This window comes from Cornus florida, unplaced genomic scaffold (genome assembly GCF_030987335.1).
Source record: "Cornus florida cultivar Cherokee Brave unplaced genomic scaffold, ASM3098733v1 CherokeeBrave_3.0.0_Hap2_Chr11, whole genome shotgun sequence".
Taxonomy (NCBI): domain Eukaryota; kingdom Viridiplantae; phylum Streptophyta; class Magnoliopsida; order Cornales; family Cornaceae; genus Cornus; species Cornus florida.
Window position 1 is genome coordinate 101850798 of NW_026775581.1, and position 11262 is coordinate 101862059.

The window sequence follows — 11262 nt, forward strand, 5'->3', positions numbered from 1 at the left end:
ATTATTGAGAACATAACAATTAACAATAACAACGTAAGAATAATATACCATATAAAATTATCGAACATAGTGTCACTAGTCACTACTGGTGTCACAAGAAAAACATTACACTTGTACTTTTATTTTTTTTAATAAATATGGTGCCAGACCTCTTAAAATATGTTTTGTATAATTTGTATGAGAAAATTGGAAATCTACCGTAATAAATATTATGATTATCTCACTAGATCAATCTGTTGACTGAACTTTTCTTGAACTAAACATTATATCATATTCAAATAGAATTTGGTTAAAACCCTCTCTATTTTTGGGTAAATAATTAACTGAAACCCTCTTGTTAACATATGTAGCATACAAATTAATTGTTTACAATGATCATGCAACACATTTATCAAATAACTAACCTTAATATAATATAAAGTGCAACTTTCTTAGCACATAATTAATGAACTAATTATAAAACTGAGCCCACATCATGAACTTATCCACTAAGAATATCAGTGACGTTTAGGACTCCAAATAATTCCAACAATAATGTTGCGAAATATGTCATGAACACGTGGTTTACTTACGACTAGAAATGTAGTGATAGTTCTTTTTATGTGCTTGTCAATATATACACCACAGTCAACCCTGAATCACTCTAGTCTTATTAATTTGTGAGTGCAATTTTCAATTTTTACAATTTGGTATGTCACGCTAAGTGCATTAGGAGTGAGTTTGAAAAGTGAGTAAAAATCCTAATTAGTCTCGATTAGTTTTTTTTCATTTTAATTATGCTAATTTAAAATAAAATTCGTCAAGTATTTGTTTATACTTAGATTTGTTAAAAAACTTATTCAAAATATATTTTTTTTTCCTGACAATGCATCATGTGAATGATTGATTTTTAGATTATATGCCAAGCAATTGAAACTGAACCCTCAACAGAAAACGAAAAACTAATGCAATGCTAATTTTCTCCGTACCAGTGTAATTTGTGGAATCACTGACCATACCACAGCTAAGAATAGTATGGAAAAACTTGAGTCTGAATCAAGCCAAACTAGTCCTGTTCAAGCTTGACAAGGCTAGTTGTGCCTTATTCTAATTAATTGATCTGTATTCTATTCATGTCAAAGACTTAAAATTTGACTCTCATTACATAGTTCTCTTATCTGGCACCAGTCAGTTTACAATTTAGTATTACCTTCTTGCTTTTGACAGCAAAGATGGTTTCCATATGATTTCAGTTGAAAGAAAATTACTTCAAAAATGCCAAACTAACCTCTACTTTTTTATTACTTCTACATTAGAGTTCAAAGCTTGAACATTTCCCTTATGGTGATTTTCTTAGAGGGTTATGTTATCTCAACTGCATCAGCTGATCAAGAACAAAAAAAAATTGACCTCAAATTTCACAGAATAAGCCCTGATAAAAAGATCGATCAAATGTACTGACCAAGCTTTCCTTATGTACTCTAGCTAGTATCTACCCCCAAACTAGGAGCCTTCTGTGGTGGTTTTTTAAGTGTACAAAAAGGATTTGCTAGTTTTGCCAATAGAGTATATAGGTGATGTAGAACTGATTGCTGAAACCTTTATGATCCGTTTGGACCGCCAAGGAGCCAAACGGGTATACTGACAGATTTTCTGGACTGATACAGAAGTGAACCCGAAAAAGAGCCCAGTTTTATCAGAAACGGCCCAACTCGCATATATCTGCAGCTTCGCTGCTGTGGTAGGGCGTCTTTCGGTCAAATTCAATCGTTTAGGACTCGGGAACGACGTTTTCTCATTTTTGAATATTTCGGAATTTTTGTTAAAAGACTAAACGGATTCGATTTGCTTTCTTTTTTGGTATTTAGTAGTTTTTAGTAATTAAGTTTCTTTCCTTATTTTTTAAGAACATTCAGAGCAAGTTTGTTTTTGAGCTAGTTTCCTTACGTTTTAGGATTTCCTTTATGCTGTTAGGGTTTTATTTATAAATACATGTATTACATAGCAGATCAATCATTCAATTATCAAATAATATATCAGATTTCTCTTAATTCTTTTTCTGTTTTGTGGATTCAAAACACCCACCTTGTGGATTCAAAGTAACTTATACCTCGTGAACAAATTTATTGATTCCGCTTACGTCAATAGGCTTGTATTAATTTGTATATATATATATATATATGCATAGAGAGGAGAGAGAAGCAAACGAGGAGCAGATAGTTGATTTGATCATTGCTACAAGAATTGTCCAGGAGGGCGTCCAAGAAGTCCTCTTGGCTCGAAGTATTGCCTCTTCTTCCTTCTCTTCTGTCTTCGATAATGGGCTCCCACGTAGCACAGATCCTCATAAACGCTTCCTTTGCCTTCTTTTTCAAGCCCTGAAGATCTAATGCACCTAAAATTGGATAAAAATCAGACAGATTTGAAGCTGAAATCAACTCGATATATTTTCTTATAAGACTCTTCATCCCTCCATCCACACCCTCTTTCTCCAAGCTAATTAAATCTCTTGATATCGAAGCATTACTCAACTTGTTAAACACAGTTGCAAAAACCAATTCTGCAACTTTCACTTCCTTTCCTTCCTTTGCACACACAAACTTCACCATGTCCGTTGCCTTTGTCTCTCTCAAACATGCTTGACACTCCATTGCCTTGCCCGAGAACAGCTCACTTCTGCATATTGTTCTTAAATTCTTCCATCCATCATTGCACTCCAGTGCCCATCCAAGTGACAAGTGATTGAATTTTGAGCTTTTAGCTGGTACTGCACTAGGAACATACCGCGCAGATAAGCTCCGATCATGGGTCTTGAGAATTTCCTCTGCAGCAGTTGTGGATGATCCGATGATCATGATTTGAGTTCCTAGTCTCAGCGACATGAGAGGGCCATACGACCGAGCAAAGTTTGTTAGAGTGATGTGAGGCTTTTTTCCCATATGAGGAATATTGCCCAATATTGGCCATGGACTTGGTCCTGGTGGAAGTGGTAGACTAGTTTTTGATAAGAAATAAGATTTGAAATGCTTCAGGATGAAGAAGATGATAGGTAAGAGGAGCATAGGAAAGAAGAGATAGGTTGCTTCTCTTGCAATAGTCTCAGTCATGACTTGCAGTATCAAGATCTGGCTTTTTGCAGTGTGAATGTATTTGTTGTCAACTGATGTATTTCTCTCGAGAGATAACCATGTAAAGAAAATCTAGGTTACGTACCCTATCATCTCTCTCTATGTATATGTTTGTTAAGCCGGCAATCTTGATTGCAATGTTGACTTGCCCAATTTACAAATTGCCCCAACGGCCCCACTTTTTTTTTTTTTTTTTTTTTTTTTTTTTTTTTTTTTTGACAATAAACTCACGCAAGCACCTATTTGTCGGTACGAAGATTTGAAGCACTTTGAGATCGTCATATAGATTCCTCAACATTAATGGTATTGAATTTAAATTGTAGCACACTTGGAATAAAGAATAAAGAATAAAGAATAAATTTAATCGCGCATGTAAGAATTATGATTATTTGTTTATTTATTTTTTACTTTTTGAGTCCAATCTTGAGTAAAGAGACCAACTGCGCTTTTGACTATCCAAGTTTGAGTAGAGTTGAGCCCATATAGTTATAGCCGTAAAAATAATGTCGTAAATCACACTAATATTCCAAGTAATTAAAGACGTAAACATCCAATGGATTGGTCACTTTACATCATTTGAGGACTGAGGAGGGAATTAGATCAACCAAGTGCATTCAAATTGACCTTCTATGACATGATTTTTTTAAACTCACCACTTGAAATTTGAACTAACATATTTGCGCAAAATATATATGCATTGACACATCTTTTATTGATACGAGTATGAGTTGAAATATAAACGTATGCTTTCATAGTTGAAAACCGATATAATGAGCCATATCTTAGATAAACACAAACAAGTGTGATTATTGTAATAGTAGTATATATGGTAGCTAGGAAGATAAGTTAGCAATAATCCGTTGCTTATTTCTTCTTAAGTGTGGGAATGAGGACCAAGGGTATTTCCTTCATCAATGTTATAGAAGCCTTCTCGTTCATGTCTAGCTCATCGGGATCATTTCCATGTGGAAGTGACCAATCAAAATTATGAATCAATGGAGCAAGTACGAAAGGAACAAACTTTGCTGCCAAGTGTAGGGCAGGGCAGATTCTTCTTCCTGCACCAAAATGTAAGAACTCAAAATTATGCCCTTTGAAATCCAAAGTCGAGTTGAGGAACCTCTTTGGCTTAAATTTCAATGGATCTTCCCAATTCATGGGGTCTCGCCCAATCGCCCAAACATTTACTACTACTTGAGAATTCTTAGGATTGGAGTAATTCATCACTTTGTACGAGTCAGGTGCATGGCAAGGAACCAGAAGTGGTGCTGGAGGGTGCAGCCTCAGAGTTTCTTTGAAAACAGCTTGAGGTAATGTAGCTGAGGTAGATGGGATTCTTTTAGCACATCTTGTTTGATTTCTCTCGTCATTTGTTCGCGGACTTTCTTCATGGATTCTGGACTTTCTATCAGTTCTGCCATCGCCCACTCAATCGCATTGGCACTAGAAGCGAATATCTCCTATGACAATGACGCATCATACGTGTGAATGATCGATTGTGTATAAATAAATGCATAAATATACAGAGAGAGAGAGAGAGAGAGGAGAAAAGATAGCAAACCAGGAGCAGATAATTGATTTGTTCATCGGTGCAAGAAATGTCAATGAGGGCGCCCAAGAAGTCCGTTTGGCTTGAAGCATTGCCTCTGCTTCCTTGTCTTCTGTCTTTGATAATGGGCTCCCACATGGCACAGATGCTCATAAACACTTCCATTGTCTTCTTGTTTATACCCTGAAGATCTAATGCACCTAAAATTGGATACAAGTCGGATACATTTAGAGCTCCAATCACCTCAACATATTTGTCCAAAAGAGCCTTCATCCCTCCATCCACAATCTCCTTCTCAAAGCTCATAAAATCACTCGATAATAGAAGATTACTCAATATGTTATACACAGTGGCAAAAGCCACTTTGATCGGTTGGTCAATTAACATCAACCTTCGCAATAGCACGAATCATTGTAAAATAAGGCTATTGGTCGGGTAAGTCGAACCACAGGGACTGCGCTAGTCTAATACAACCTAAATGTCTAGAATCATTCTTAGAATGATGAAGGGTTTATAGAGGTTTTGTTGTTTGTCACTTAAGCTAAGAATATTGAAATTGCATAAATTAGAAACTTGCAAGAATTAAAAAGAAATGAAATACAAGTAGAGAAAAACTAGGGAAATGAATCCGCTCCAACCCTATACAAATTCTAGATTGAGATTAAATTGGGAAAATCAACGTAAATGATGGTCATGACACATAACAACCCTTGGTTGCTATACTATCCTCAAGAGGTTCATTAAATCAAAAACAAGAATAATCCATCAAAGATTCACATGCTTGAACTACCTAAACTAGGGTGTAGTCTTCAACATGCTCCCTAAGCCAAAGATTATCAAGCCCTTAATTAAATGATGAGAGCACACAAAGTTAAGAATCAAGTATAAACCATCAAAGGGCATCCTAAGCAATGATTTATCAAAGTTCTCAAACTCCATGCCATTAAAACCATTCTATGATCTAACTTCCATTGTCACTATGGAAATGCAAGCAATATGATTAGGAAGAGAAACCATCTAAGACAAGATGAATAGCTCAAAATAATCATGTATAGACATTAGAATTCATTACAACACATATGATGCTCTAGATCATAAAATCACCAACAATAATACATTGAAATCCCAAAAGTAAAATCTACACTAGAACATGCTTACAAGGGAGGGGCTTCATCACCTCCCTAGAGAAGATTTAGTTACCCATAGGAGCAATGGAAGAAGGAAGAAGCTTGAAGACCTCCTCCATTTTCGTGCTCCCTTCTTCAAGCTTGAAGAACTCTCTCTCCTTGCTCTCTTCTCTCTCTTCTAATCTTGTAGAATATGAGATAATGATATGTGTGGCCTTCCTTGCCTTATCTACCACCAAAAAGGTCACCAACCAACATCTCCAACCACTTCATTAAAGAGGAAAGCAAAGTGAAGAAACCAAGGTGCAAGTGAGCTGAAATGAGCCATTTCCGAAGGGCATTCTGCCCAAAATTCGAGCACTCTAAGCAAGGCCTCGAGCACTCGAATTTAGTGTAAAAATGCCCATGCTTCACTTGCTCCGCCCAGACCTACTTTGGTTAAACAGCCATAACTTTTCACTCCGAACTCCGAATGATGAACCGTTTGAAGATTTAGAAAGCTAATTCAGAGCTCTAAATATTTTATGTTTTGGTGGAGATCCAATTCTCAAGGATAGTTGGTCGAAAATGAAGATCAAGGCAGAATTTCATTGCTGCCAGGCAGTTCTGCGCGCCTCTGGTAACAAGGCCATAACTCTCTGCTCCGAGCTCCGAATGACAAACCGTTTGAAGATTTGGAAAGCTGATTCAGAGCTCTAAATCTTTTATGTTATGAGGGAAGTCCAGTTCTTGAGTTAGGAGGGTCAAAATGGCGAGCAAAGTTTAGGATCCACTGCTGCCAGAAATTCAGCCTTGTGCCTTTTGATGGCCAAAACTCCACAAAGCCTTGATTTTGCTCCTTTTTTGACAAATGGACCTGAAAATATATACATACACACAAATGAAGATAATCTACTTAATTAAACAAACAACGGACTTAACTAATGCAATTTAGGGCGCCTAAATATACAGTATTCAGCGCTTATCACACCCCCAAACTTACATTTTGCTAGTCCCTTAGCAAAACTACAATGAAAAACTTAATGAAAAGACAACCATGGGCTTGCTACTGCAAAAATATCATCCATGGTAAAATAAGATATATACATAGCTCAAATACAACTTGAAACAGACAAAAACTGGAGATGGGGTCATTGGGAAAACTACCTTGCATATATGAAGCATTGATACAAAAATTGGCTAAATACATTTCCACATACATGCATCAACATCAAAGTCTATATAAATAACTCAATTATCATCTCTTGAATGGAAATCAACTCTAGCTTCAGTGAAAGTGAATTGGATTCTCAACATGCGGCTTTTACTTTCTTTTCCAATTCCAAAGCACAAGTTTTCAAATCATTGAATTCCCTTTTAAATGAGGTCCCTAAGGCATGATTTTATTTACAAGACAACTTTTATTGCTTGTTGACAATTTATTGTAACTCATAAGCGAAACATAGAATGGTTGTGCAATGCTGAAGTCCCTTAAGCTTTCTAACCAACCTATGTAGCAAGCGTTAGGCCAACAACTCCCAAACCAGATGGCTTTAGGGTGTTAAGTGTAGAGACACTCCATAGGGCTTAATAGCTCAAGTTGGAAAGGCTACGAACTCCAACGAACCATGTTTATTACCAGTTTATTTTTTTGAATGACCGTGCAATGTTTAAGTCCCTTAAGCTTTCTAACCAACCCCTGTAGCAAGCGTTAGGCCAACAACTCCCAAACCAGATGGTTTTAGGGTGCTAAGTGTAGAGACACTCCTAGGGCTTAATAACTCGAGTTGGAAAGGCTACGAACGTCAACTGATCATTATTTTCTTTCTTTCTAAGTTTTTTTTTTTTTTTTTTTTTTTTTAGATTCATGCCAAAAGTATTCATCCATTAGGTTCATCAAATCAGATTAACTAGGGCAAGGTCAAGGTCAATCAAGTTACATGCCTCACAGTTAAGTTTCCAATGTGCATCTGTGCATTGTGAAGCTTAAAAGAGTGTCAAATCCAGCGAGAATTTAATTGAGACATTTATACAGACTAATTTGAATCTACATGATCATTTTAACTCAAATTTTCTTTATTTTCAAAAATATCAGCTGCTTCTATACACAAAGTTTTAAACATATGCTTTCGTCTCCAACAGGTTTCAAATTCCATTATCATTGCTTAGCAAAAATGTAAAACCAAAAATACATATATGCACCCCCAAACTTGAATGTCACATTGTCCTCAATGTGAGAAGACAAGTAAATCAAAATAAGCGCAAAGAGGGTAAAAGAACAATAATACCAAGTGGAGTGACGACGACGTAGATGTTCAGCCATGTGAGTGCGCAACGGCGTCCCCCAAACTTGGACATGAAGACCTATCAAGACAGAACTAATGTACACAGGTGAAAGCATAGGTCTCTTAAGAAAAAAATCAAAACAGAAATGAAAACACTAAGACGAATGTGATTGCAAGGTAAAAATCCATACAAAATACAAATTGGCACACATGAGTCATAAGTGTAAAATGGAAAACAAAACAATGCCAAAAGCCGTGCATTTAGAGAGATAAAGTTGGCTTAGGCAATTCGTCAAACACGTGGTGTGCAAGACAAAAAGGAAGAGGGCCAAAGGTTGATTAGAGATGAGAAAATCCAAAAATTTGGCCCTGCAAATGCAATACACAACTCCCAAACAATCACAAATCCTTCACACAAGCAATCCCATCCTCCATTGATTAAAAATTGAAAGAAAAAGAGGGTAGACACTTACCCAACAATGGAGAACACAAGGCCCATTATTTTGTGGTTAATGGAAGATATGGATGAAAGATTGATAGATGGGTGGGTAAGCATGCATGGGGGGTGGAAGGAAATGGAGAAGCATGGATGGAGAGGTGCATGCATGCATGCATGGTGGGAAATGTGGGGTGGAAGTGGTGGTGCATGCATGAATGCATGTCCTTGTGTGGTGGTGTGGTTATGGAGGCATGCATGAGGTGGTGGGTTTGGATAGTTGGGTTGGAGCTTAAGGGTGCCGAGAGGTTGAGTTTGGAGGATGGTGTGCATGGTTGCCGAGAGAGGTGTAGTGGATTTGGGAGAGGGTTGTGAGGTGAGGTTGATGAGTTGTGGAGAGGTTGAGCCGAGTGAGAGGGAGTTGGTTGGTTGAGGTTGTGTTTAAAAGAGAGGGGGCTTGGTTCGAGCACTCGAAGTGTGTCTTCGAGTGCTCTAAAATGGGGCAGTGGGCTCGGGTGTTTGTTGTATGAGAACTCAAGCAATTGCGAGCACTCGAAGCTTGGCTTCGAGTGCTCGAAAATATGGCAGAGAGGTGAGGGGAGCTTTGTGCATGAAATTGTAGGTTGTGGGGTGGCTTGGGGTTGGCATGGAGTGGGTTGTGAGGTTGGTTGGTGCATGGAGGACGTGGGAACATGGTTGATGGAGGTTGGGTTGCATGGTGGTTGGAGTTATTGTTCGAGGTGCATGCAAGTTGCATGAAAGTGCCGAGAGAGAGATGGTTTGCATGGAGTGTGGGTTGTTAGAGAGTTGGGGTGGTGGATGGAGATGCCGAGAGGGTAGGTTTGATGGGTTGAGGTTTGCCGAGAGAGATGAGGAAGGTTGGGGGGTTGATGGTGGTGAGTTATGGGTTGCATGCATGGTGGGATGAGATGAGGGTGGTGAAGTGAGGTTGATGGTGGTTGAATGGTGTGAGGCCGAGAGGGATGGTGGTTCACATTTAGAGCACTCCAAATGGGAGCTAGAGTGCTCTAAATAAAGGCAATAGCTTGGGATGAGATTGGTTCACATTTAGAGCACTCTAAAATGGAATTAGAGTGCTCTAAATACAAGCAGCAGCCTCGGAATGATGGTGGAGAAGTTTGGAGCAATCCAAATGGAAGCTAGAGCACTCCAAACTTGGGCAGTGACCATGCAAAATTGGTGTGGTAATTTGGAGCAATCTGAATGGGATTTGGAGGGCACGAAATTGGCTCAGTAGGCTAGGGGGTGAGCTCGGCTGTGAGGACTGAAGCAATGAGTGAAAGGGAAAACATGCAAGACAGTGAGCACCATAGAAGTTGAATTTGTTGCAATGGAATATGGAATGTGAGCAACATGGAAATGGAAGTTGTTCAAAATGGAGTCCATGCATGGAAATTCAGTGGCTTGGAGATGAAAGAATGCATGCAATGAATGCATGCAATGAAAGAATGCATGCAATGAATTTTAATGTAGGGAAAATTTTTGAAGCCTTGCAAGAGAATTCAGTCCATTCCACTGCATGGATGGAAAATTTTTGGAAAAATTGTTGAATTGCTCAACATTTCTAATGCCTAGATGAAAAATTTTCAAACTTTGCATTTCATCTCCAATGCATGGAAAATTTTGTTGTTTAAACTTTGCAACTCCATTTTAATTCAATGCATGGAAAAATTTAAACTTTGCACTTTCATTCCAATGTAATGCATGGATGGAAAATTTTGAAAACTTTTCAACTTCTTTCTAATGCATGGACAATTTGGAAAGTTTTTCAAAATGTAGCACCTTTCCAACGCATGGATGATTTTGAGAAACCATGATCCAACAATGCATTGAAGATGAGAGGCTATGCATGTGAGTGCCATGTAGAAAGTCCGAGAAAATTGCCTGATAGAGCCAGAAACTTCCGGGAATGAAAACAAGAGTGGAGAAGGTCTAAGAAGTCAGTCTAAAAATGTGGAACACAACTTAAGATAGTTCCAGAGAAAGTTAAATTTTGGCATTTCTTAACCATTTCCTATAAAATTTCATGGCTCAGGCAATTGATCATTAGGGAGGCATTGAAGTCGAAAGAATTGCTCCCCAAGGGTGCTAAATTTAACGTCGATAGCTAGACGCACCAAGATCAGGTTAGTCCTCCTTACCCTATACCATGTCTCTCTAGAGAGTCATAGGTCCCCAAATAGGATAATTCTTTTAAAAGTGGAGGAGGAAGACTTTGAAGACAAAAGTGGAAAAGAGGTAACGGAAAGACCTCAACCCACTCTTCTTTCTCAATGAAGAACTTTGGACTATGGGGCTGATTTGGATTATGGGAAGATGGATCAAGTGAGGGCACACCTAGCAAAGGGTTTTGAAAAATCATATTTAGCATGGGAATGCCCGGAGAATTGTCCTTCAAACTTTCAACATCCTCCCCACACTTATCCGGTGGTTCGGGCTCAACAGTTTGAGATAACTCAAGTGAGGGAATGGGATGAGATGCAAGCTCCCAAGAAAGAGATACATTTGATGTTGACAAAGGAAAAGAATGAATATGTGGATGAATATTAAGCAAAGAATTCACCTCTGAAATGGAATTGTCAACATTAAAATCCTCACAATTGAAATGAGCCAAACAAGCTTTTAGAGGATCCTCCATTAAAGGAGGTGCATCAAGCAAAGGATTATGTAGGGGCTGTTTTGGAGTAGGGTAGACAATTTCTACATCATTATTTTTCCCATTTTGAACCACAATTGCTTCATTTTGATGTGTGGCAAC

At 38.1% G+C, this 11262-nt stretch overlaps 2 protein-coding genes across 2 annotated transcripts; both read right to left on the minus strand.

The window, feature by feature from the left end:
* Window positions 1-1345: 1345 nt before the first annotated feature.
* Window positions 1346-3086, minus strand: LOC132281708 ((S)-N-methylcoclaurine 3'-hydroxylase isozyme 1-like). Its single transcript, XM_059783382.1, has 2 exons — window positions 2187-3086; window positions 1346-1363 (listed from the first exon to the last, which is right to left on the minus strand). Exons 1-2 carry the CDS (start codon window positions 3084-3086, stop codon window positions 1346-1348), a joined length of 918 nt encoding a protein of 305 aa, XP_059639365.1.
* A 1304-nt stretch (window positions 3087-4390) lies between these two features.
* LOC132281709 (corytuberine synthase-like) lies at window positions 4391-5043 on the minus strand. The gene is made up of 2 exons (XM_059783384.1): window positions 4669-5043; window positions 4391-4567 (listed from the first exon to the last, which is right to left on the minus strand). The coding sequence occupies exons 1-2, from the start codon at window positions 5041-5043 to the stop codon at window positions 4391-4393; spliced, it is 552 nt and encodes a 183-aa protein (XP_059639367.1).
* Window positions 5044-11262: the final 6219 nt, after the last annotated feature.

Excerpts from the sequence above, each read along its gene's own strand:
- LOC132281708 (XM_059783382.1), bottom strand. The coding sequence starts at position 3,086 with ATGACTGAGACTATTGCAAGAGAAGCAACCTATCTCTTCTTTCCTATG.
- LOC132281709 (XM_059783384.1), bottom strand. The coding sequence starts at position 5,043 with ATGTTAATTGACCAACCGATCAAAGTGGCTTTTGCCACTGTGTATAAC. Across the intron at positions 4,568-4,668 it reads AAATCAATTATCTGCTCCTG|GAGATATTCGCTTCTAGTGC; the intron begins GTTTGCTATCTT and ends TCATTGTCATAG.